We start from the raw sequence: 26,818 nt of genomic DNA, 5'->3' as shown, positions 1-26,818 counted from the left end.
ACATTACTGCAGATTTACCTGTATTTTTTTACACATTAGCATTTTCATGTAAGCTAGAAATCAGTGCCTCTTGGAATCAAAATCTCAGCATAGACCCCCACAATCGAAAATTTGACTCTCCCTGTTCTGTTAGATGATGTATTGCTTGTCTTTCTCTGAGATCTCTTCAACAGCAAAGCCATCCATCCTACACCTCTGTGCCTCGTTTGCAGAAAATATAAAGGATGCTAATTCTTAACTAATTGTAAAGGAGGGTTGTTTGTTAAGGTAAAAAATGTGTTTGGTACCTTGATACTCTCTAAGAAAGTGTGTTGTAATAGGTGTGTTATGTTCAAAACGGTTACGATTAAGACTGTCACCTTTCTGTAGCTTGCTCCATATCCATATGTTCTTCCATCTTTCCTGTTCAGGTGTGTCCTTGTGAGATGAGAAATTAATTTGCATAACTGCAGCCTCTGTCCCCTGACCATATCACATAGAATCATAGAATCATAGAATCGCTGAGGTTGGAAGGGACCTTTGAGATCATCGAGTCCAACCATTAACCTATCCTGACAAAACCACTTCTAAACCATATCCTCGAGTACCACATCTACCCTTTTTTTAAACACCTCCAGGTGAATCCACCACCTCCCTGGGCAGCCTATTCCAATGTTTAATAACCCTTTCAGTGAAAAAATGTTTCCTAATATCCAGTCTAAACCTCATCTGACATAACTTGAACCCATTTCCTCTCATCCTAAGTAGAGACTGGAAGTAGGATACAGTAGAGACTGGAAAAAGCTGAAGAAGTGAAACACAAACTTTGAAAAACAGGGTGCTGACTATGCTGTGTTCAGCTGATGTGAACAAAAACCCACTTTTCTTCTAATTTATGCTCTTATCTGTGAGCCTACTACTATGTATATAAATTAAGTTAATTTTGGACCTTGCTGTCCTCCTCCCAGCCCTTCTTGTGGATGGGTGTGATGTTTGCCAACCTCCAGTCAGCTGGGACCTCCCCAGTTAGCCAGGACTGCACATAGATGATGCAAAGTGGCCTGGTGAGCACCTCCGCCAGCTCCCTCAGTAGCCTCGGGTGGATCACATCCAGTCCCATAGATTTGTGTACCTCCAGGTGCTGAAGTAGGTCCCTCACCATTTCCCCTTGGATTACAGGGGCTTCATTCTGCTCCCCATCCTTGTCTTCCAGCTCAGGGGTCTGAGAACTCAGGGAACAACTGGTCCTACTGCAGAAGACTGAGGCAAAGACATCATTAAGTACCTCAGCCTTTTCCTCATCCTTGGTCACATGTACACAACATGGCAGGAGTATGAATAGTTTATGTAATAGTAAATGCATACAGGAGCAACCAAGAGATATTTGCTGCCAGATGTATAACTTTTTACTTTTTTTGCTTTCTCTTTTTATGTTTTAGTATAAATGTTGCATTAGTGCAGCATTTTGCTCATATGAGTTAAAGAAAATGGCTGAGATTACAGATTCACATGCACATGTCCCTGATATTTGAGTACAAGCACATGTAGCTAATATACATGCTCATGTTTTACATGCAGTTATCCAGCCTTTATTGCATAAATCATGGCTGTTTCATGCATTCTGAGTTTAAGATGTATTAAAAAAAAATAGAATAAAACCCCCTTGAAGCGGGCATCCAGTAAAAAAAAGTAAACTGAATATTAACTTTTCCAAATATGAATACTACTACTGTCTGACTGCTATGTGGACAATAATCAACAAGTCCAAATAGGCTGTCTGTTGTGTTTGCCTTACCATGGTACTTACAGAAAAGACCCAGCCACCCTCCTTCCTCACCATCATAGGAAAAGGGGACGTATATGTCCCCTTTGGCATGGACTTCCATCCGTCCTTGACATTACATTAGTCACAACAAGCTCAGTGATTCTAAGCAGGTATAAAACTAAAATGCATAATATATGTCCAATTAGGGTCCCAACTCAACAGGTGACCAGAGAAACCTTGTCTTATCCCTTCAATGTACCAGCTTACAACTCCAAACCCGCAGTGGTGGATTTGACAAAGACAGGACAGCTTAATGAAGGAAAAAAAAAAAAATATCGGGGAAAATAAAAAAGAAAGTGGCTGTTGGATTGTTATGTCCTGCTAACAGGATTTTGAAGTGTGTTACCTTCCTTCAAGGAAGCCAATAGGATGTTGATGGGAGGGATTTTGCAGAGTTCCAAAGTACAGAGGTGAAAACACTCAACAGTTCTTGCTGGAGATTACTGTAAAAGGACAGCAGGACAAGAGAAGGGACCAAGGACCGAAGGGAAAACACTACATTATCATCTGTTTCTTTCCTGCCCCACCTGGGTTATGTCCCTCAATCAGGGGATCTGGTGGTCACTAGGGCTTACACAATACACAGTGTATAAGACTCCTAAAAACCAACAGCCCTTGTACTCTGTTGTATTTTTCACAGATGCCATGCACAAAAAGTTTCAGAGCTGCAGTGCTCACCAAGGCTGTCTGAAAATGGGTTCAATAAACACATTGGCCATTAATAACAAACTTCTAGTAGTCAGTGCTGTGGATGGCTGATAGAAGTCTAGCTTTACCAATAGTATAAACAGTGGTTTATTTTTCTCCTGGGGTCAACATAGAAAGGAAGTGGTTGAAATCAGAAAAATAATATAATTTCCATTCCTTTGTCATCCTCACATGTGTACAACAAATCAAGCCTCATTCTACCTTCTGTGGAAAACAAATGCAGGAAAATCACTAGCCCCTGTAGGCTCAGCACCCACTCAGAGGGTGTTGAATTTAGCTACCAGAGTACAGTGAAGGTGTGGACAACTGTTAGAGGAGGGAAGTTCTTTTATTTTGTGCCTTCCTGTTATTTGATTTTCATACCTCATCCAACTTTCCATGCACTCAGCAACTCTGACACATCCACTTTGCCCACACGTGCACTGCCCAACTGGTTTGAGTTACACAAATCTGCCTCTCGCATGTATTTTCTGGCCAACTTATTCCCCTGTGTAATGGCCAGCCCATTTATATCATGCACAGACCTCCCTGAGAGTTGCGCCTGCTTGCTCCAGCCTGCAATGGGCTCCCTTGTGTATTTTTGTTTAAATCACATGTCCATTGACCTCTTGGGTTCTGTCTTTTTCATTCCATGTCCTTGCAAGTGCCATTCAGTACTATGGAGAACATTAAGCTGGTTATACTTCTACGGAGTAAGCCCATCACAGCTACTGAGTTCCTCAACAGCCCATATTGAACACCTGAGCTTTTATCCTGAGTTTCTGTAGTAAGTTTTAGACTCAGGAGGAGAAAGATTACTCTTTCCATCTTTCCAATGTTAAGGAACTTTCTCTTCACCTGCCTCTACATTGTATCCAACAAAACAGCTGTAATAGGTTTTACCCCTGGGCACTGTGAACAAATACACAAGTGAAATTAAGCAAGGGCAGGAATGGGCTTGTGTAGTTTAAAAGCAATGGGCAAAAGCAGAGGTGAAGATAGGAGGAGGAAGCTAAATGGGCAAGTTTCTTATTATCTACTAATTTCAGTAACAGAATATGCTGATTATAATGTTCTTTTCTGATGTCTGCACAGCAATAGGTTTACTCCCCTTTTATTTGGGAATGAAATGAAATCACTCTGGCATGTCAAGAGAGTCGGAGGTATATCAGCTCCCTTACTGTGTGGGAATGTCTACATTTTCTTAGCTTTTCTGCAAATAAAAAAGGGGAAATCGAGTCATCTTGTTTATAAAACTGCACCGACAGTTCCTAATTTTATCACTTTTTTTAGTAGGTGACTAATGAGTTCTTCAGAATGATTGAAAATGGCCGTTGCTGTGATAAAATAGCAGTTGTGATTTGACCCTACAGGCCAAAAGGCCTGATACGATGCCCATTGGAGTCAGTAGAAACTCACCCATCTGTTTCACTGGATTTCAGACAAGCTATGGAGGTTTTAGAAAGATACCCAGTTAAAGGAGGGAAAAGCTAATATGCAGCTTGAATAGAGAATAGCACTGAAAATTTTATTTCTTGCAACAAGATCAAACCTGTGTGATTCCTGATCAAAAACCCTGGAAGCATTTAAGAAATTGTCTTAAATCTCCACCAAATACTCACGTTTGTCTGCTTGCATGACATTTTAAAATAGGTATTATATTACATCATATCATGGTACACATTTCTACCTGAAACAAAGATTCATCCGAGAAGAAAGGAGAAACCAGATTTCACCTCCAAATTCCTTACCTAAAAGCAGTAAGAACTAAATGTAATTATGTAGCTTTCCCATTTCAGAATGCTCTCTGGGGTACAATGATCTGGAATTCCTCTTCAATCAGGTTTTGAGACATTAATGCTTGGAATAACGTAGCAATGTTGGTGATTTACTTGTCTGTTTTTTTAGTTCTTTAAAGCATTTATTTTCCTCTCTCATGTCCCCAGGTTTGGGGTTTTGTTCTTTCTTTCCTGCATTTTTATGGACCTCAAGACTTTTGTTTTCCCCTGCTTTTTTTTCACTTGTCCCCAGTTCCTTCTTCCACCAGCTCTTGTCATAAGCAGCCCTGGCCTTGAGCTGCAGCAGGTCCCCCATGGAGCCATAAGGCCACCAGTTGAGGTGCAGGTTGGTTGCACACCTGCCTCACAGGGAAGGCAGAGTGCAGCTGAGCTAGAAAATGCAGAGACTGAGGGGATTAAAACTCATAAGGCTTAGAGGAGTTTTGGCCAGAGACAAAAGTTACATCCAAGGCTGTGAAAAGCAGCTCTGTCGTAACAAGCCTTATAACTAAAGACCTATGAGTAAACCTGTAACTAAAGGTTTTAAAGGGATTTTACCAGGGACTTTACAGGCATCCCCTTTTTTTAACATTCATTTTGGGTTATAAAGCATCTCTGCTGTACCTGCTTGACGCCCATTGCTCTGGTCTTTTCTAGCACAGCTCCTTTTCTAACCTTCAGCCTCTATTCAGCACCTCCTAGGATTGCTGTCCCACTTTTCCCAGGAACATTTTGAATGGGTAGGCACTGTTTGCAAGCACTAATTAAACTTGTGCATATGCTAATGAGGCCTTCGACAATGGACAATAATAGAGTTGAGTGTCTGTGTTATCTGCATTTATTTTTTTTTTAAATATGGCCTTTGTCAGACTCCCCCACCAAGCTGATTTCTAGTCCAGCCAGTATCACAGCTTTCCTTTCTCACTGGTTACCACCATGGTGTCCCTTATGTTGCAGTAACAGGCTGTTCTGCCACCCGTTACTCCTTATGTTAGATGCAGCTCCCTTCCTTTGCTCCAACACAATGACTACCAGTGAATAAAATAATCCATGCCAGCCCTTTTGTTTTGGTACAGTTGCCATTAGGTGCCTATAAACAATACATCTTCTCGTGACCCTTGCCCAGACCAGGCTGCTGATTCCAGTGAACCTATATTCTTGATCAGGCAACTGGTCTGACCAGATGGTATCTTGTATTTTCAAGCCCATTCATGATATTTAAATTGTTCTTAAAAGCAACACTGGGTAGAACCAAGGACACAATAATACGGCTTCACTTCTTTGAAAATGAAATTTGTTATGTGTAAAACTGAGAATGGTTTTTCAAAATTTCGTTTTAAAAATTCTGTTTCTAAGATTTACAAACTTTTTTTTTTTTTCCAGCATAAGGATAGGAATATGGACAAATAAATTCCTCTAATTCTTGTCCCTTCTCTCTCTTTCTCTCTCTTTCCCTGTCATTGCATTCAGATGATAGACATGATGTACTTTGTCATCATCATGTTGGTGGTTCTGATGAGCTTTGGTGTGGCAAGACAGGCTATTCTCTTCCCCAATGAGGAGCCTTCGTGGAAGCTGGCGAAAAACATATTTTACATGCCTTATTGGATGATCTATGGGGAAGTGTTTGCAGACCAGATAGACCGTAAGCAAGTTTATGATTCTCATACTCCAAAGTCAGGTATCCAATTTTGATCAGATGATGTCCTATTAGATCATGTGTGTGTGCTCAATAAATGGCTCAGGATAGAGGAACTCCTTCCTCACACAGAATGGTCGCAAAAATACTTTTTCAGCTAATATTGCGGTGTCAGTTTCAGAACACGCTTCTGGCATCACTTCACAATTACTTAACCAGAAATCTGTGATGCTAAATTATCTTGCCTATAAATAAAGTTTTAAATGGTTCCTTTTTACCAGCCGGGTGACAGGCATACCTTCCCAGGTATCCACCATGAGTTTGTTGGTATACTTGGGACATAAAAAGTCACTTCTTTTTTTCTCATCCATTGGTTTGATTTTAGACCTAAATACTTTTTACCTAACCTCATACTGAGCATCAAGTCTGATAATACCGGGTTAGACCTTTGGCTCCTGCACTTCATTGGGATCTAATCCAATGTGTTTTCTTTTCTCTGTTACCTTCTCACTGCCACCACCTTTACCCTAAACCATGTGATGCAATTCTTTTGGGGATGGTAGATCCATTATTAGAATTTTGCTTTATTTGTTTATTGGAAGGCAAGACTGTGCTCACATCAGTGCAAACAGAACAAAAGCCAGTATTTCATATACTATATCCTCAGGACTCATTTGGCTGGTGATCAGGAAAATGCCAGTTTTCTATTTAAATTAAACCTCCTGGTGCCACTCGGTGCTCTATGCCAAAGGAGAGGGGTGATGGAGAAATGATGCAGTAGATGAACAAACTAAGAGTCACAAAAAACGTATCTTTAGCAAACACTGACATGCAACTGATGTTCATCATTCTACTTAAATATGTGTGAGCCTTGGCAGCATTTAGAAGTAAGTAGCAGTGGCAGATGGCATCCATTAAAGCTCTGTTTAGTATATTCCTTTTTATTCTATGTATCACCTTAGGAAAGGGCAATATTTTCATAATTTATTGTCTGCTTGTTCAGTATTGACCAAGTTTGAATGGAAAAAAAAGGTGTTGATTTCTCCTGAGCTGGTTGAGGTAATAAATGTATCTATATCACCAATAATGATGGACAGACGTATACATATCACATGGCAGATATTTCAACAGTTTCATGTTCATTTCTTCTTCCCAGTTAGCACAGCATCATTACTGTGGATACAGAAGAAACCTCTTTTTTATGTTTACTTCCCCACTTTGTTTTCAGAGGCAGCATGGCATGCAAGGAAGTAAACAGATATCTACAATCACAAAGCTTCTCACTGAGTTGAGCTTTTTACCCAATTCCTTCATTTTTATCCATTTTCCTTTTCTTTTCTTTTTAAAAATTCATTTCATTCCAAAGGCATAATAGCTGGGGGTATAAAACTTCATCTTCCTCCAAAAGCATAATAGAGGGATAAAGGTTTGTCCCATTAAACGATGACTTACTTCCACAAGCAGAAGTCTGTCTGTCCCTCTACAAGTGGCCATTTATTGATGTTGTACTGAGTAACTATCATAGCGCAAGAAACATGGCAATTGGCTGAATAAAAAGTTATTGGTATTTTTTTTTAATGAAGTGCTGATTATAGTTTAGAACCCGAAACCTGAGAAACAAAAGTGTCTTTGAATGAAGCATGTTTTTTAAGTATGAAAAGAGGGTGGCAGGCTCCATGCCCTTGCATGAGGATTTAGGGATAGTCTTGTTTATTTTTCAGATGCCCAACATTTAAACCTTGCAAAAAGATGCAGCGTAATTACTTCTGAGGCTTAGGGAAAGCAAATTTCCTGATGGATTCAACTCCAGCTATAAGTGTAGACATGTTGTTGTTCTGTCTGTGTCAAGGAAACTAGGAGTTGCGGCAGAAGCAGTGATGCCAAAATGAAAAGCAGCACCTAGTTCCTCCTTCCTGAGAGACAGATGATGCAGGGAATTAGAATCTGCCACTCTTTCAGCACAAAATATGTGCAGTATGTCATGTCTGTCTAAGGCTTGGTTGTCTCAAAAATGTTACCTCTGGAATAGACTGGGAGCATGAGCAAATGGTTGGTGATCATGTTATACAATCAAGATGACCTGATTGGCACACAAAATACTTTACTAGTATACTTACCTTTTTTCACTATTTTTAAATTTGTTGTTATGTATATTTTCCAAGTTGTTCTAAGCTAAATCAGCCACTCTATTCATGTTAGCGTACTACAGTGTTTGTACTTTCTCAAATAAGATAAATGTTATAAAATTGTTATGCGACATCTAAACTGCAATTGAACTTTATCGTCTGGAGCAGACTTTTTTTTAATTAGTATTATTTTAGCAAACCAAAAGGGTTTCTTTGAGGTTTTCTTTATATTTTGGTGTTTAATATTGCAATGTTATTTGCAAGTTTGGGATTCAGCAAAAGTGCTGATCTTGGAAGGGCACATACATTTGAGCCACGCTCCTGGAGATTATCCTACTGTCTGAGAAATGTACAAAAAAAAAGTATGCTACTCTAAAATGTTTGACTTACGTTTCTTTTTCTTTTTTTTTTTTTCTCATTTTCTGTTAATTTGTGAAGTATGCCATTAAGGCTGACCAGATACAATGTCTGGATCCATCTCATCAGCTGGCAGCCTGTCCATCCAGCAGGTCTACTCTGATTTTTATCTCAACACGCTGCACTGTTAAAAGACTAGTGAAATACCTTGTTCTAAAATAATGCATGCCATATACAGTTTTACTCATAATTTCTGTATTCATTTCATTTTTTAAATACATATGTTAACTGGAGTGTGCATTAGTGTCCTGTCGGCATGTGTTCTCATCTTCAGCTCAGAAGTGGGGACAGAATTATATCCTCACTTCTGGGAGTATGAATACACTATTCAGTGGTGTCATTTATTATCAGTGATGTACCTAAATACTAGATTCCTACAAATTCCTGACTGTCAACCACTTTAAAGGAGGGGGAGGTGGGGGGAAGCAGAGTGAATCTTTTAGAACTGTGTTCAAATTTTCAGGTAAATTCAACAAAAAGATCAAACCCAGTCTCAAAGTAGTTCTCAGAATGACAGTTCATCACAGCCAGGTTAACTAGGAGGGGAAGGGGACTCCAGGTCGGAACCTGTGATGGTATATACAATTGTCTCACTTTTAGGCTGCCTTTCCTAATCCAGATAAGCCTTGTACTGCCCCGATGGCATCGGTGGGGCAGCAGCCAGCCTTAGCTGCTTTAGTGATTGCCTGTCTGGAAGGAAATCCGCGAATGCTGTAAAATCTCTCCCTCAGTTCACCTCACTTACTTAATTTGGCATGATTTCTGGCAATTTTAGCCAAAAAAAATCACAACACAGTTGTCACATGCAAAGAACTGTGTTTTCACCTTACCAAGCTATCTGTTCCTCCAGAATACTATGGATAAAGAAGTACATAAGAAATACTGAAGCGGAAAGAATTATTCAGGGAGTGAGCTTGCTTGGTAAAATATGTAGATAGGTGACACAGATGGCAACTTGAGAAATGGCGGTCACCTGTAGAAAATCAACAGCAGACCTCACATTTTCCTATATTCAGAAGGCAAAGCAACTGAGAGTGCTGTTAGCCAATATGGGTTTGGGTTTTTCGGTTTGGGCTGTTTTTCAGATTTGTCTGGTGTCTCACATGTCAGATTTGCATCTGGATTTTCTTTCCAGCTGACAGTATTTCAAATGCCATCTGGAATCTGACGATCAGTCTGAGTTGTGTTTGTTCCCCGTGCCTACTCCCTTATTGGAAAAACCTACATAGTTTAAGAGAAAAAGATGGGGCCTCCTTCTCTTTCACTTGTATTGGAGTAATGCCAAGTAACCAGAATGCGGTTGTTTCGGAAGATGAGAGGCAATTATACACAGGTTCTAACTATCTAATGAACTTAAGAGGAAAGTATAATTACTAGAAAAGACTTGTTTTTTAAATTCTTTAAATTTCTTAGTTTCTTAGATTTATTTATTTATTAAAGTTCTTGCAGGTTTCTTAGTATAAAAGAAAATTTAATATTAAATTCTATACGATCTTAGAGGTTTCATGCTTTTCATGTCTCCACAGGAGCTTCCTGTAAGGGCTGTCATTTGCACAGATCATTCTGGAATTAGAACAAACAGAGCAGCTTTGCACAAAACGAAATAAACCATACCTGCTTTATTTTTTACTTTCTTGGTTTTTTTTCATCTGTTTTACAGCTCTACAGCACAGGCAATATTTTTAGTATTGTTAGACAAAGGCAGAGGATAAAATTTGTACACAGCCCACACACCATTTTGAAAGTGTCTCTGGGCTGAGCTGTAGTAGTATTGCCCTTCCTAGCAATCCTCTGAGGTAATATTTTAGGTTCCATTTCATTGAATATTTTTAAGGGGGGAAGGGGAGGAGGGGAGGGAGGGGGGGAAAAGCACTAGAGAGAATAAGAAAGAAACAGGGATTTACTATAAATTATGATTAATACACCAACATATTGGAGAGATTCTTCAAAGTCATTTTTAATCTGGCTGAAGGGCAAGGAGCAACATTTAAAGTCACGATGGTATAGTTAAACCAACTTTTTTTAAGTAATGAGACACCGTTCAATTCCCTGGATATTTCTACTGATGAACAGAGCAATGCTGTGAGGTTCAAAGTTCCCAGAGTTCGGTATTTTCTCTGTCAGTGAAGAAGTGGACAGCCCTACGCAGCTCACTTAGCCTTTTTTCAATATTTATTAGCCTGGCAAACTGGTAAGGTTTGATTAAAAAATTATAAAATGCTTTCATATCCTCTGGGGTCCGTGCAGATCAAAATTGGAAGGTGCCTATATACTCATAAACAGGGTGATGAAAGTGCATGTAAAATGTCCAGACTGGGGAAAAAAAAAAAAGATGGGTTGGTATGTTAGTTCATGTGCACTTACTAGTTTCTTTATTCTTTAGAATTGTGGTCATATGAACCCATTCCGCAGTTTCTTGTGATTTCAAACAAATCCACTCGTATTGTAAAAGTGGTATTCATTTTTACATGTGAAGTTTTCTTACAAGGCAAAAAGCTGTTTGGTAACAAAGCTGTTCAATTATGCACTTTCCTCTCTCCATTATTTCCCACAACTACTTCGGAAGGGTGCAGCTGGGGGAAGAGTCATGACGCAGAGATTTGCAAGCTTTGTTTCCCAAGCCTTCCACCCGATACACAGTAAAAATGAGCAGTGGCCATGTCATGACAGTAATTACAGCAGGGAAACAAACTCTTCCCGAGCTCTGCCACCACTTTAGGCCCAAAAGACACAGAGGCATGGGTTACGGCTGTTTGCTTTGCAACTAGTTGCTGGCCAGGAAAGAGGAAGAGTTTGGCATGTAGCAGGAAAGGCCCGTACAGGAAACTGTAAATGGGAGCCAAGGAGGAAAAATAAGCATAGGAGTAGATTGTGAAAGAGGAAACGAGAGATACAAACAAATATGCACATCCACAGATGTCAGGATGCAATATTTGAAAGCTGAGTGACGTTAATGCGTGTAATTGAAATTAAAACTCAAGCCATTTATTATTTTCTAAAGCCTGAGTTCAGGATGTAATATCTGACCTTTATCCAATGGCCTGCGGGTATCAGACTGATTGGGATTTGCAGTTACCTGAAATAGGCATATAGTTATACTAACAGAATTCAGCAAAACATTTCACTAGAATTAAGTACTCTATGTATTTTTTGTTAAAGTAAGGCTGTAATGTAAGAAGATGAGTATGTTTTCATACATTAAAACTGTGCTTCGAAGAAGTTTGTTGTCACAATGTTACTGAGTATACTACAAAAATCACTGCATTTCTCCAAGCATAATTAAAATGGTCAAACCATGTTACACGTGAAAGGCAGGTGCAGATCTCTCAGGGACAAGGCACAGCACTCAGCAAGTGAAAGATCTTGATTTATGGAAATTACCATAGTGGGAGCCCTGGGATACCAATGTCAATCAAATGGGGACCCGATGCAGTGGAGCCCGGCTGGGGAGCGAAGCTCAAGGGAAAGCCCTTGAGCTGCTTTACGTATCGTGCATATATGCACTGTTTTGCTCATTAGCAGACTCGCTGATGTAATGCAGGTGCTGTTGCACAAATTTTGAGATCCGCAGCTGGCCATCACATTGTCGCCCGCGCAGGGGAATGCGCAGATGGGGGGGAAGCAAACTACCCCAGGTGACTGCAACAAGGAGATAAAACGTGCTTGGGACTCTACATACTTGGACAGGGGAGGCGAACTGTCCTGGGTTACAGTAACAAAGTCTTCTCCAACATTCTACAAACAGAATTCCAGTTTCTTAAATGTAAACAAGTGTCTTCATTATCTAAAGAGAATATCATTGCTACTTTTAGCCTCCTGCCGGAGTCCTCTGGCCTTTTTCACAGAAAGAGAAAATTCTGTTTCTGGTTTCCTGGGAGTATTTGTTTTAAGAAAACGGTTCATTTAATAGTGGAAAAAAAATCCTTTAAAATTAATGTTATAGTATGAAGATGGAAGATGTTCGGTGATGTGCAGTGGAACACAGGCTTCTGCATTTTGGACACACATCATACATTTTCACATGCAGCTGAAGATGTGAAGATTAAGGTGGTGGCTTAGTTGTCCATAAAGGCATGAGATTAGTATTCCCTTGTTATTTAAAAACTGTTCCCACAACAGAACGTGCAAAAGAGAAACACTTTTGCAAACCTTCAGACAAGCCAAACATCTATGCATGTATAGAATAGTCTATGGGAACTTGTCTTTGTAGGAAGTTTAATTTGGCCATCACTGTGTGGCATAAACCGACAGGGATGCATTATGGTATTCTAAATACTCTGTTGTAGGCAAATAAAGATGGATAAATCATTTTCCTCTTGGTAGTTGTCAAAGCTGGGGGAGCACGTTTAGATTAAATTATCATTTTTTAATAGAAAAAAATGGGATAATAAAACTGTAACCAGACTTTGAGCTGAGTTTTTGATCTCATTGAGCTAAGGTTTAAAATATGTTTTCCTCCAATTTCTCTCATTGCTACAAAAGACGTTATTTCTTCTGTTCTCCTGCATGCAAAAGGACAACAGGTTTCATCAACTGATAGAGTGATTGCTCCGTTACTGGTGAAATCATGACAGGTTTCAGTACTATGTTGTGTTGGACTGCATAGCTCTAAATCAACATGTAAGCAACTTAGTGTTTCCACACAAACGGAAACATAACTCTCACACTGAGTGCTGATACCAAGAGATATTGAATGTCCCAGTTTCTGCTGGACGAAGGCTGAGTACACATAGCCCCACACTCACGCCAGCTCACCACAGATGGCATTTTGAATGTCTGAATGAATATGCTGCTTGGAGCAGTGCAGGAAGCATGAAATCAGCACCAACTTAAAACGATCTGCAAGGTGATGCTTTCTGAGAAATAAAGAACGGCATACTCTCAGCCTGTTCCAGTAATAAAATGTATTTTTGTAATTAGGAAGGACTAGTGACACCATGGGTCCAGACACAACAGAGATGCTTGTAAAAGTAGTATTGTTTGTATTTGGCTTTGCCATTTCTTTTTCCATGAGTTTAGCATCTGGGGAGAGTTCTTGTTTGAAACTAATATATCGTATTCTTCTGTCCCATATGGCTATAATATTTCTATAAGTAATAACCTAACACCTATATGTAGTGCCCAAAACCAAGTACCCAAATCACACAGGATATCATATGATTGCCAATACAGACACCCACAGTTGAATCCCGTGACCTGTGAACCAAGTTCAGAAGGACCTTTTTGAGAAGAAGTAATACTTAGTATTGGAAATCATGGATTTGTTGGCAAATTTTACAAAACATATGGCATTGACAAACTTTGTCGTCCATGAAGTCAGTGAGAAACTCTCATTGAGTTCATCAGGAACTGAGCCAGTGCTGAGCACTTTGAAAATGCCTCACTTGAACTTCTTTTTGAAGGGGGCAAGGAGAAGCTAGCTATAGTGCTGCACTTACTATGATGGTTTGTATATGTAAGCTGCTTCTTCAATTATTTTGTTGAAGAGCTAATTACAGAGGTATTTAGGACCACTAGGACTGAGGCTAGAAAGACATAAACTTAACCCACGCTTGCCAATGCAGATCACCCACAACAGCATATGAAGGCATGTAAAAAAGTAAGCAAGAAAAACTATTTTGCGATGTTTTATTTCCCCTTACTTCAGTTCTAGAACATTAATACTGAGAACGTTTTGGTTCCAAAGCATTCAGGGAAGAAACAGGTGGCAACTCTGCTGCCTACATGTCCCCTCACCTGGTACAGTAAAGACTTGATAATCTCCCCCACTGTTTCTAGGCATGCAGTCAAAAGTCCTTAATAGCAGTGGGTCATTACAAGTATGTCCCAGAGGGGCTTGGGGCAGTGCATTACATGTCTGCTCTAATTTACTTTCAAGTACTTCTTTTTCCTTATGGTATTTATCACATCCCTTTCCATCAATCAAACAAAGACCAAATTTTCACCATTAAAAAAATAATACATCAGCTTTCTTCCAGGATTAAACATTTTGATCATTCTATTTGCACAGCCACTAATTACTACCAGCGTACCATGATATTTTAGCTGTATGTAACCAGGCAGCTTACTCACAGCAGGCATATCTTCTGTAATTTCTGAGGGGAGTATCTTGATATTCATGGCAAATAACACACAATAACAAGAACTGCAGCTTGGAAAATCTGTGATAGCAAGCGCATACTTCTTAGGGGGAGCATCAATGCCACTGTTATTTGGAAGATATTGCTTTGGCAGGCAGGCCTTTATAAATATTTAAATATTTCTGTAAAAAGCACTGAAAAAATAAGATTCATTCCCATTTTGCTTTTTGCTTTTTTTTTTTTTTTTGCATTGTTGTTCCCAGCTCCTTGTGGTCAAAATGAAACCAGAGAAGATGGCAAAATAATCCAGCTACCTCCCTGCAAGACAGGAGCATGGATCGTTCCTGCCATCATGGCCTGTTACCTCTTGGTTGCAAACATCCTTCTGGTGAACCTCCTCATTGCTGTTTTCAAGTAAGTGACACATTGCAAAGTATGGACTTGGGAGGGGTGGACGTTATTCACATCATAAGAAGTCTGCTAAGCTGAAGACTTTGGCTGAAACCCATTTTCAGAGGATGTGAGGGTAAGAGGTAAAGAGGCAGTAGTTTGTCTCCAGGGAATAAGGGAAATGCCAGGTTCTTCACATTGTCTCATTTCCAAGGACAGACACCTGATGAGAAGCAGGGCAGACAAGCCAAAAGATTTAAAGTTCAGTCATGGCAACATTCACTCCGATATGGAAAACAAGAATAAAAACACTTTCCTGTCTGAGTTGTTGCAAGACTCAGTGGTTGTACCGAGCAGACATACACAGTATTAAGATACTTAAAAATGGCTGATTGCCACTGTGCTTTGATGAAGCACAAACTTACTAATTTCTTTTGGTTTTCTTCCTCTTTTTGTGACAAGGAAACATTTGCCACCATTAGTGAAATGTGTCTAGTTAAGGTGCTGTTACATCGTCTTCAGCAACGTACCCAAAACAACTTCAATCTTATTTTCCTCTTCTTGCCTTCTAGCAATACATTTTTTGAAGTCAAATCCATATCCAACCAAGTATGGAAGTTTCAAAGATACCAGCTAATCATGACATTTCACGAAAGACCTGTTCTCCCACCGCCTCTGATCATTTTCAGCCATATGACTATGATATTCCAACACCTCTGCTGCAGATGGCGGAAGCATGAAAGCGACCCAGATGAGAGAGACTATGGATTAAGTAAGCCTTAGACAATTTACAGAGTGGGACTTTCCAATGCCCTTGGCAATATCTAGTGTTTGACATGAATAAAGGCTAAGTCCAGCACCTTGATAACCTTTCCAGCAACGAACTACTTTTAACTGCAAAAATCATACCTGAATTAGTTAGCTTTACCTGCATTGCCCAACCCTTAGTTCTCCTCAGAGTGTTAATGAGGTTATGTTTTTCTGGGATTTTGGGGGGTTGTTCCCCGCTTCGTTCCTTCAAAGCAAAGGGGTTTGTTTTGCTGTTGCTAGAGGTCTGTTATTGCTGGAATTCTTCTTACAGTCCATTGCTGGAATTCTTCTTACAGTCCATCACACTTCCAGATCTCAGTTTTATTTCTGAAAATGCAGAGAGAGCGCATTCCTACTTTTTGAGCAAACAGCACATACTTCCCCCCAACACACTTTTTGCCTAGATAAGCTAAGAGATGGTGAGAAGCAATTATTTTGTAGACACATGTTCTCTCCTTGACACTGACTCAGACTGGAGGAGTAGTTTCTCCAGACACTTTAATATGAACTCCCATAAGCATGATGGAAAACCTGTCAGATTATTTTGATAACACTTTCTCTCCTCTTTTCTATCTAGTTCTTCAAAGTGGAAGATCTCCACTTCCCCCAATATATATGCAGGAGGCAGGGAGCTAAGGGATGTGCATGTCTTCCCAACAGTAGCCCATGCCACAGCCCACTTCTCTATGACGTGGGAGCTGGAGCCATGTGATGGCACTGGAGATGCAAGTGCAACCAGCCTGCTCTTCTCTCACTCACATCACACTCTCTGCCACAGCCCTTGCTGCTACCTGCAGATACCAGCTCTTGCCATGTCAAGTAGACCCTCTGTACTCTCAGACTCCTTTACTAGCAGTCTGCTAATTTGATTATGTTTGTATTAAGTTACAGGTGGGCTTTGGCTCCCACCATCTCTCCAGGACCTGACCAGCAGCTGTGTTTAGATCTCATGCAATCAAAACACATTCATGTTTGCTCAGCGTTTGCCTGCTTAAGTGTTTCTGTCTCCAGAATCATATATAATTGCAGCCACTAATTTGGTAATTAGCTGAATCTATCTGCTTTCATACCAAAATGCCAGATAAATTTGAAGCCTGTATTTGAAAGTTTAGTCCATGAATTCTGCATTAAGAAGAATGTACTTAATTTCATGTGTTAATCTTGCCAAAATCACACTTTTCCCATTGTTTCCACAGAACTTTTCATAACTGAGGATGAACTGAAAAAAGTCCATGATTTTGAAGAGCAGTGCATAGAAGAATATTTTAGAGAAAAGGATGACAGATTCAATTCCTCCAATGATGAAAGAATCCGTGTCACTTCGGAAAGGTGCACTTTTTTTGTTTGTTCTCTTATAAATTGATCTGGAAATGTGTTTCTGTTGCCATTCTCACCCTTCCTTTCTTTTTCTTGAAAAGGGAAACATTTGAGGTATTTTTTAATAAGTCTTATCTAAAAAGTAGAGTGATAAAAGGTGGTGAATTTCTTTTCTCTTTTTGTTTCTTTTTTTCTCAAGCAAACGTTCCTCAAAGTTTTGAAAACACGAATCTTTTCACATTGTATTACTTGTATGAGAACACAACTGACATAGTGAGAAACAAATTTCCCTTGCGTGTCAGTTCTTAAAGCAGAACTTTAAGTGTAGAAGTGGTCAGAACACAACGGGAGAGTAAAAGAGACTTCCTCAAAGAAAAGTATGGCTTTAGCACTGACCTGCTAGCCATTCAGATAAAGAGCAAGACTTGTTTCAGGACGGCCTTGCTAGGTAAGCTAATTTCACTGAGAGCGACAGGGATCTTGCCATTAATTTAAAATGAACTAGACATTTCACCTACAGCAATGAAATGCACAGAGGACAAAGGTAATACGTTAATTTAGTGGAAGTTGCCAGGCTTCAAATTTTTCAGTCCTAAAAATTCATAAATCTGTTCATCTGCTGTGGGGCTTATATGCTTTCATCACACAGCAGCTAGGCAACAGAGTTAAATTTTGAAGACAGAGTTCGTTGTTTGATTCATAGCACTGTTACCAATAAATATTTTAGGGCAATATCCTGTCAGATATCCATAAAACTTATGAACCCCTGAATACTCCATTCCCTGAATACTCCACTTTAACTTGAATAACAGAGGTCAGTTGAGCTGTCATCATAATCGATTACACAGATATAATACTCTTCTCCTTACACATAATCTTCTAGCACTGCCCCTGATACAGCTACACCTTAAATATGTTTTCTGTAGGCAAGGAAACATGCTTTTAATTTGGTTTTGAAATAAATCTACCCCAGAGCAGGATTAGCAGATATAATATCCTTTAATCATCTGCATTACTCAAAGCAGCACTCCTAAAGCACGTATTTTAGAAAAGGATATTAGAGGGGAAGTATGGTAAGGCATGGAATGGCTTCCTCATGAAGAATGGCCAAGTAATCCAGCTCTGCTTGGTCTGGAAGAGACAAACGAGGAATGAAATGATGGAGGTCTATATAATTATGACTGCAATGAGAGCATGAGTAGAAGTCAATTGTTTGCTGTCTCTCCCAGAACAAGATACAGGGAAGCAACAGATTAATCTAGCAGGAGCCTAGGTTCAAAATAAACAAAAATAGGTGATTTTTATCATGCAGTAAGTAGTGGAACAGAGAAAATTCTTGAAAGATGATGAGGTCTAGCAGAAGCTGATGATGTCAGCTAAAAGTCCACATGGGTTCAAACAGAGACTAGACAAGCTTATGGAAGAGAAATCCAGTTAGGACTGCTAAATACATAGAGATCATACTGAGCTGATGAAGTTCCTGAGGAGAAAATGTTTAGAGACTGGAGAATATAAGGGCGGAAGAATTACATACACTTCAAAGTAAGATAGTGAGCTAAATTGATCTGTGGCCCAACTGAGTACCTTTTTTTCTTGTGTTCTGATGGTCCAGTGGTCAGAGAAATAACCTGAAAATCATAGATGCAGGTTCAAATCTCTGTTCAGGCACAGCTTTCCTTTTGTTGGCCAAGGAAAGAAGAGGTATGCTTGAAGCCTCTGTAAATAAGAAGTAACCTAGCTGGGACCTCTCCTATGTTAGGAAAGTGCTCTAAGTCCATGAAAATTAATACATAACAGTCTGCCTTTGCACTCTATGCTGGCCCTGTTTTATAGGAAATAGCCCTTATCTCTATTTTAAATAAACCACTTAAAGCACCTCGTTCCAGAGGAGAGTTCATGATTATGAATCCCAAATGAAGCCAAGCACCTGAGCCCCGCAGAGAAATAGTTCTTTAAAAACCTGTTTACCTTAGCCAACAGTGTAATGTGCAAAGCAGCATACCCCAGCTCTGTAAGGAAGACCCAGGCAGCGACCCCATGGGGTACAGAGGCCACTCCCGGGCACAAGCGCATTGCAGCAATGCAATCCCAGGTGAATGCAGTTCTCATCTCATAATAGCTCTCTTCTCTCCTTGCCAAACCAACTGCGGTGCTCTACCACACAAGGCAAGTGCAAATACTTCAAAGATCCAAGGAACACTTTAAAGATGTTTGAGGAATCAGGGATATCTAAGTATCTTAAATAACACACATTTTAAAAAGTGGACGTCCAGGTCTATCATTTTGCCTGCCATTATGGCCAGGGAAGTATCCCTTGAAGTGTTCTTAATCTAAAACACAAAACTTCTTCTTTCTAACCTGTGGGACATTCAAATATTTAAATTCCAGATTTGCACTTTATACTTTCTATATAGAGATATCTTTGTACAATTAACAAGATGTAAAGAGAAGAAAGCAGAGAAAATGCAAGACTACAGTTTCTCTTCCAATGTCCAGTCACGTAGTAGTAGACCAAGCACAATACCTACATTATAGCCATGAGACGTCAGCTTAACCATCTGTCCAATTAACTCAGCTTTACTTGCTGTAAAATTTAACCAGAAAACCCTGCAAATGTGAGTGAAGTTCCCCATGAAGGCCTTACATTTGCAGGAAGCTGAGGATGCTGTTAAGGTCAAGGAGAAGGAAGGGCTGGGACAAGCCCTGTGTGACGTACCTGCACTTGGACCTGGACTGCTCACTGACTTCCTTCTCCACCACGCATCTGAAATATGCTCACCTCTTGCTAGAGCAGCTCCTATTTGAAGCTGGATTTGTCAGAGTGCCCCAGGTCCTGCTTGGAGGAAGACCAGCTGCACACCGTAGGTGTGAAGCCCAGTACGCCTGGAAGAGGGAGCAGAGGGCTGCCACTGGGAGAGAAATGGGAGGTGGGAACAGAATCTTGCTGTGAGGCTCAGCGTAGATGGGTCCCAGAGGCAGGTTAGGAGGTTGGAAAAACAAAACAACAAGAGATCCTGTTTCTTGCTGCATTGACTTGGGTGTAAATGAATGATTTCAGCTAAAGGGTCAGTGGCCGTGCTGGGTCAGGGCCACAGCATCTTGTCTATACTCTCATGTTAGAACAGTCCATCCTGGCATCCTGTGGGTCTGTCTTGGTTCAGCAATCACCTTACTTATCTTGTAACAAAGACCACAGAGGTGTCCAGATTTAGTATCACCACACAGAATCTCTCCTTTACCTGATCCTTTCACATTCAGAAATTAAAAGCATGAAAAGACACTTGATGTTTGTCCTTCCCTGACCCCAGGGAAGTAACTTGCAGGAGTAGCTCACGAGCTAGGATCTCACACAGGCACATGGAAGCAGCAGCAGATTGGTGATACACATCAGAGGAAGTGACTGACTAGGCAGAAAAATACAAAGTGGTACAAAGCCGTAAGGTGTCTCCCTTAACTGCATTTATCAGCTGAGGCAAATCTTGGTGGATCTCCCGGAGACCAGTGAGAAAAGCAAAACTGGAAAAATTTACTTCATTGCAGCAGAAGAATCACAACTTTTCCTGGAGGGCCTTCCTTTCTAATCACGGTGAAACTTCCAGTGGCACATTTTGACCAGCACAGAGACATGCATAATATGATCAAAAAGGACCGCACTATTTTTCTTGATTCGGCATGAAGCCACTGAGACAGTCTCTTCAGTAGGCATTTTTCCACATGGATAGGTCTCGACTATTTCGAACCAAATGCAAAACCTCTTGTTGATTCCAAGGGGAGCCGGGCCACATCCTAACAGTATTTAAAAAGCAGATAAGCTGGTTGAAGTAGTTGTTATTATGTCATCTTCGGTACTATATGGTGTCCATTACTACAGCACTATAGTCTGCAGTGCAATTTCACTAACAGCATCCATGCGAATGAAGACATGGTTATTATCTTGATTTCAGAGATGGCAGGCTGAAGTGCACATAAGTCGGTTAGGGTTAGTAAAAAGGCTGCTACTGAGCCCACGAGATCCAGCCATACATGTGGAGTGACAGTGGGAAAGGTCTGTGAATCCGGCAGCATCTCTCTGTGGTCATAAAGAGTTAAGTGGTCTTAGGCTGCAGATGGGAACGCAGCCAGGACTACCCAATGTCCCTAGCCTGCAGAAACCACCGCACCTGGGAAAATTGGCTAGCCCCTTGCGTCAGCAATGCTTTACCAAGAGATGTCAGGCAAAGTACCAATAGCCTGTTACAGGCTTGGGAACTGCTGTCTATGTTTTATTTAAATAAAACCATTCTACAGGCACCTATAACAAGCAGGGTGGATACCCCTGTAAGTGACTTCCAGCATCTACAGTCTTTGTGGCAGTTGAAATGGATTTTGAGTATAAATGATGCCTTAAAAATGGACATAGTTCAACAAAGGAACTTGTGAAGCTAATTCCAGCATTCAATTAAGACGTCTGCTTCTGAAAGGAGTGCCTTATTCCCATTAAATCATTACTTCAATTAAATTATTGACGAACTGATGTGCAAAGGTTAAAAATAAATATAACCAAAATGAATGCCAGCAAAAGCTATCATCTCCCAAACCATAATTAAAAAGGCTCATCACAGGTAATATAAATTCTTTGCCAGGTTCCCAGTTCTGAGCTTTTCTTTTTTCCCTGGTTACTGAATATTGTCCACAGATGGTCCATGTTTGTTTCACTATTAGAAATTTTTGAGCTCAGCAGAACACACTTCATGCACTTTTTACATGTAGCCTCCTCTTTTTCTGTTCTCATTTCCATCTGTTAGGATGTCTTGGCACCTTCTCATACATTGGATAAATCTTGCTGTAAGGAAACACACAGGTGCAATGGAGGCATCATACATGAATATCATGAGATTTGCCAAAAGGTTTATACTACCCCCGATACACATGGGGGGGGGAAAAAAAAAAAAAACCAAAGCAAAACTTGGGCATTCTTATTTTGAAGTAGTGTACTAATTCAAAACTGTTCCTGAAAGAAATACAGCTCTAGTTGCCTATTCTCTGAGTGCAAGATCATCCAACAATATGGGAAAATTGAAAATTTCACTTATTAAAACATTTTAAGGACAAAATTATGACTGTATTTCTCTTATGTCCACAGTGTTTGGCTGATGCAAATTTATCGTATTTCTAGTAGTATTATTCCCAGAGCATGGTACTGTTCTGTGTGATGAATGATTGCAGAACTAACATCAAATTAATATAAGAGAATATCACTAATTAAAAGAACAAATATTTGTTAAAAAATCTGGGAGTGGCGATATGCAATATGTATAATAACAGGTGACTAAATTCAGCTAATAGCTTTGAGTTTGGAGGAGATCATCATCACTCAAGCTTTCCTGTGTAAATACACGTATGTACTTCTCCGTTATCTATGCACATACATGTCTGGTTATCCCTGGTTTCTGAACCTGTACTGCACTATCCTTATCTTGTTGAGTGTCTGTATAAATTTCCCAGTACTATCAATGCAATCACATCTCTGATATTCCGATTACTTCCATACCTCTGATTACTTCCATAGCAACCAAGAGACCATGTAACTCAGAAGTCTCTCTTCATCTTGGCCAGCAGTACCACCAGCCTTACACTCTGTGCCTCTGGCAGTAGCTAGTAGATCATGTTCAGGGAAGGCAGGACAAATATATGAACATGTCCGAGCGAGGTATGACTCTAGGTTCTTCTTAGGATGCATAAGTTGTGCTCATTAGCATTGCGTAGCCCCCGCATGAATGCAGGATGCAAAACTTATCTCACTATGGACAGTTCTACTCATATCCCAGATAAAAATATGTAATTAAGTGCAATAATTCAACTGGCTATGCTTGCATTAAAAATTTGTGTACATCTCTCAAAATAAGCAAGCAAAAAAAAAATAAAAATAAATCCAGTTCTTGGTTAACTCTTGCTGGGGTGAATGTTTTTTGTTGGTCGTAATCTGGGCATTCATCAAGTAAAATCCAGGAAGTTTCTCAAATTATTCCACATATTTGACAGTCCTAAAATTGTGATGTTATATCTGTTCATCACATTGGAGCAGTTGTTACAGAATCTGAATGTGTGACAAGGCACTCAATTATTAGCTGATAAATATTTCAAAAGTATAATTGTTTTTATAAAATAGTAGTTCAGATAAGTAATAACATGAGGGAAAATTCAACTGCGTCCCATATAAACTGCTCTCTCACTATGGAATTATATCCTGTGCTTGCAAAAACGTTAATCTGTTTTGTTGGAAAAGTTGGCAGAACTAGAGGTAGACTGGTGCCTAAATGATAATAAGATGAGTAGAATGAGATTCTTCAAAACTACCAGCTCATTTCTTAGTGGTGATTACTTGATCATTCATGTATCGAAGTCTTATGACAGAAATACAGTTACTGCTTTACATTTGATCTGCTGTGTTTGTGCTTTCAAAGCTCACAGTCTTCAACAGAAAAAGCCCATGTTTCACAGGAATGTGAGACTTGCTGTAGCGAGTGGTGTCACACTCCTCCCTCCTCTCCTGTGCAGGCGGATTGCTCTTGCTCATCACCACAAGGTAGTCAGACCTCAGTGTTTTACCAGCTAGAGTTCTGCGCATTAATTAACAAGGCATTAATGCTGCCCAATTCATTGCTAAAATCTGGCTTCCCTCTGGGCAAGTAAGAGTGTTCATGGTGTTGCCAGTTCCAGGTCACTCGTCCTGTTGGAGAGTCAACTAGCAGTAGTAGAAGATGATATTTATCTCATCAGAAATCCCGGTTACGATTGACAGGGTGCCTGTTAACATCTCAGTATGAATTGCACTAAGAGGCAGAGAGTGAGGGACTTGCGAAAAGTGTGGAAATCCTGCCATTTGGTATTTGTCGCTTCTCTGCTCATTTTTCAGCATCCACAGGAATGGGGAAAACCAGAATTGTAATGTTAAAAATCAGACAAAGATAACTATATAAATGTGTTGGTTTTAGTACTTCTTTGGCAGACAATGGAGTCCCTGGCCTACTCTGGGGACTACAACTAGAGAAAATAATTATGAGAAGAAATTTCATATGTGCTAAAAGCAATGTCATTGTGTAAAATTAGAGGACTCCATATGAATCCTTCAGTAGATGTGTTTTAGAAGCCAGAAAATTGAAATATTTGAAAGCCATAGGCATAAATTAGTACAAAATTAACTTAAAGTTGAAAACATTTTAAAATGAGACAGATCAACAGTGTAGAACAGATATACTGAAGTTTAAATTAGGATCGCACAATCAATTATTACCTATTAATACTTTAATCTAACTTTTATTTATATATTATGATATCATAACTTTAAAATAATAACTTTCAAATCCAGCATTTCAATCCATAAACTATTAACACAGACTACCCAAAACACAATCACGGTAATGCAGCAATCTTAATGTGTGTACCCTATTGTAGGCTGTATTTGGTTTGATCAGTGTTCTCCTCCCTGCAGTTTTCATGCATACTTTACTTGATATTACCTACATTCAGCACAACAGCTAATACATTTTTTCTATGTATCTGAGCTAAAAAATAATCAGAGAACAAAGAAACTATCTCCTTAGGTCCACATAGCACTAGCTGGTGTAAATCTGGTGCAAACACCAGAAAAACAATGGGATGTTACCCTCCTTCTATGGCATATCGCCCACTTTCATTACTTCATTAAGTTCTGCAGTTAACGGCGGTGGTCCTGCCTCTGGCACAGCTGGGGACAATGTCACGTGACATCTGCTCTAAGTATTATTCATTCATAACAACCTGATTAGAAGTTTTGGCAGCACAGAGGCAGCAGATCATAGTAATATTTCCGTAATAACCCCTGTCCCTGGGATAGGGCACACCCAAAACCCCCTCTACATTAACGCAGCAGACACCCCTAGTTTAACCCACTGGAGCAGTTTCCTGAGTGAGTGGTGTTTGTTTGCTGATCCTCTTTTAGCGGGCTTTTGAAGCAGATGAGATGGTGTAGATTGGCTTTGAATTTTAAGACCTAATTGTTCCTATTTATTTCGGTGACCTATTAGCTGAACATCACTGCTTTGTAGAAATTAATCTGTTTAATTCTTCTCTTTTTTAAGGGTAGAGAACATGGCCATGCGACTGGAAGAAGTAAATGAGCGAGAGCACTGCATGAAGGCCTCTCTGCAGACTGTTGACATCAGGCTTGCTCAGCTGGAAGATATGATGGGACGGATGGTTACCGCCTTAGAAAAACTGACTGGCATAGAGAGAGGTGAGACAACCAAGATACGATCCAGGACCTCATCTGACTGTACTGATGCAGCCTACATTGTGAGGCAGAGTAGCTTCAATAGTCAGGAAGGAAATACTTACAAGCTTCAAGAGAGCATAGATCCCACAGGAGAGGAGTCCATGTCCCCAACGTCTCCTACAATCACGCCCCGCATGCGAAGCCACTCTTTCTATGCAACCAATATGAAGGACAAGTGTGGTTTGGAAAAGTTTGAAAGCATTTTTAAGGAAAGATCTCCAAGCCTGCATCGAGCTATCAGTTCCCACTCAATAGCAAAAGAAGGAAAGATTCCACTAGCCCCTACCAGCACTTTGTCGATTGCCCCAGACTCCAGAAGGCCTTCGTCTTGTATAGACATCTACGTTTCTGCCATGGATGAGATGCATTCTGACACAGAGCCTCTCGACAGCTCCATAAATATTCTTGGTACCGGAGATGCCGCTCTGCAGGCACACATAGCCTCTTCCATTTTAGCTAACAGCGCGTACATTAGCAGTACACCTGGTGAAAAAATTTCTGGCAGGAGTCTTGATTACGAGGAAACCTCTGGAATAGAAACAAGAGCATTTTCTTCAGACTATTCACAAATCACAGATTGCCAAATCCCCTGGGATTCAGACCCTCCCTTGTATCACACTTTAGAGCGATCAAAAAGCAGTCGTTATCTGGCTACGACTCCATTTATTCTGGAGGAAACGCCAATTGTGAAATCTCACAGTTTTATGTTCTCTCCATCTCGAAGCTACTTCAGCAGCCTTGGCGTCCCAGTCAAAACAGCAGAGTACACAAGCATTACGGACTGCATAGACACGAGGTGTGTGAGCGCTCCCCAGGCCATTGCAGAGAGGGCCAGTTTCCCTGGAAGTCTCGGGGGCAAAGTGGAGGACTTGGGATGCTGCCACCCAGAGAGAGAAGCTGAACTAAGCCACCCAAGCTCTGATCATGAGGATATCGAGGCCAAAGACAAGAAGGGGATCCCCTTATCTCCTCAAGACAGCAATGCTACGAGAACTCTGGCCAATAGCATCCCACTTCCAAAAATAGAGCGGGCCAACAGCTATTCTGCAGAGGAGTCCAACATGTTGTATGCACAGCACACGCGGAAGAGCTACTCTATCAGCGACAAACTTGACAGGCAGCGAAACACAACAGGCCTGCGAAACCCCTTTCAGAGGAGTAAATCCTCGCGACCAGAGAGCAGAGGGGACAACCTGTCCATGAGGAGACTGTCAAGAACAGGAGCCTTCCGCAGCTTTGAAAGCAAGCACAGCTAGGCCTAGACAAAGCTCACCGGCAGTCTAAGGGTCATCTGCTCTCCAGTCCATTTTTCTTAGCAGAATTAAAAAAAAAAAAACCCTCACGTCACCCTGCGCCAACTCCAGTTGGCATTTGCCACCGGTCAAGGGAGCACATTGTCAGTCTCAGCATCGCCCACTGAGTTACTGCATCTTGACCCAGTTGACATTTGCACTTAAGGAAAAAGGGAGGGATGAAA

At 40.4% G+C, this 26,818-nt stretch overlaps 1 protein-coding gene across 2 annotated transcripts in view; it reads left to right on the top strand.

Annotated features, from left to right (window-relative positions):
- The window catches only part of TRPM3 (transient receptor potential cation channel subfamily M member 3), a gene marked incomplete at both ends in the record, with an annotated part of 425,131 nt that extends 398,534 nt beyond the window's left edge, over positions 1-26,597 (top strand). For both annotated transcript variants that reach the window (XM_082497003.1, XM_082497004.1), the window contains 5 exons: positions 5,740-5,914; positions 14,795-14,945; positions 15,494-15,693; positions 16,928-17,060; positions 25,148-26,597. In XM_082497003.1, the coding sequence (XP_082353129.1) occupies positions 5,740-5,914; positions 14,795-14,945; positions 15,494-15,693; positions 16,928-17,060; positions 25,148-26,597 (2,109 nt within the window). The remainder of the gene's footprint in view (positions 1-5,739; positions 5,915-14,794; positions 14,946-15,493; positions 15,694-16,927; positions 17,061-25,147) is intronic.
- Positions 26,598-26,818: the final 221 nt, after the last annotated feature.

Source organism: Vanellus vanellus (assembly GCF_965231255.1).
Source record: "Vanellus vanellus genome assembly, chromosome: Z".
Lineage (NCBI taxonomy): Eukaryota > Metazoa > Chordata > Aves > Charadriiformes > Charadriidae > Vanellus > Vanellus vanellus.
Note: the sequence above shows the minus strand (reverse complement) of the source record. Positions and strands in the feature narration are given on the sequence as shown.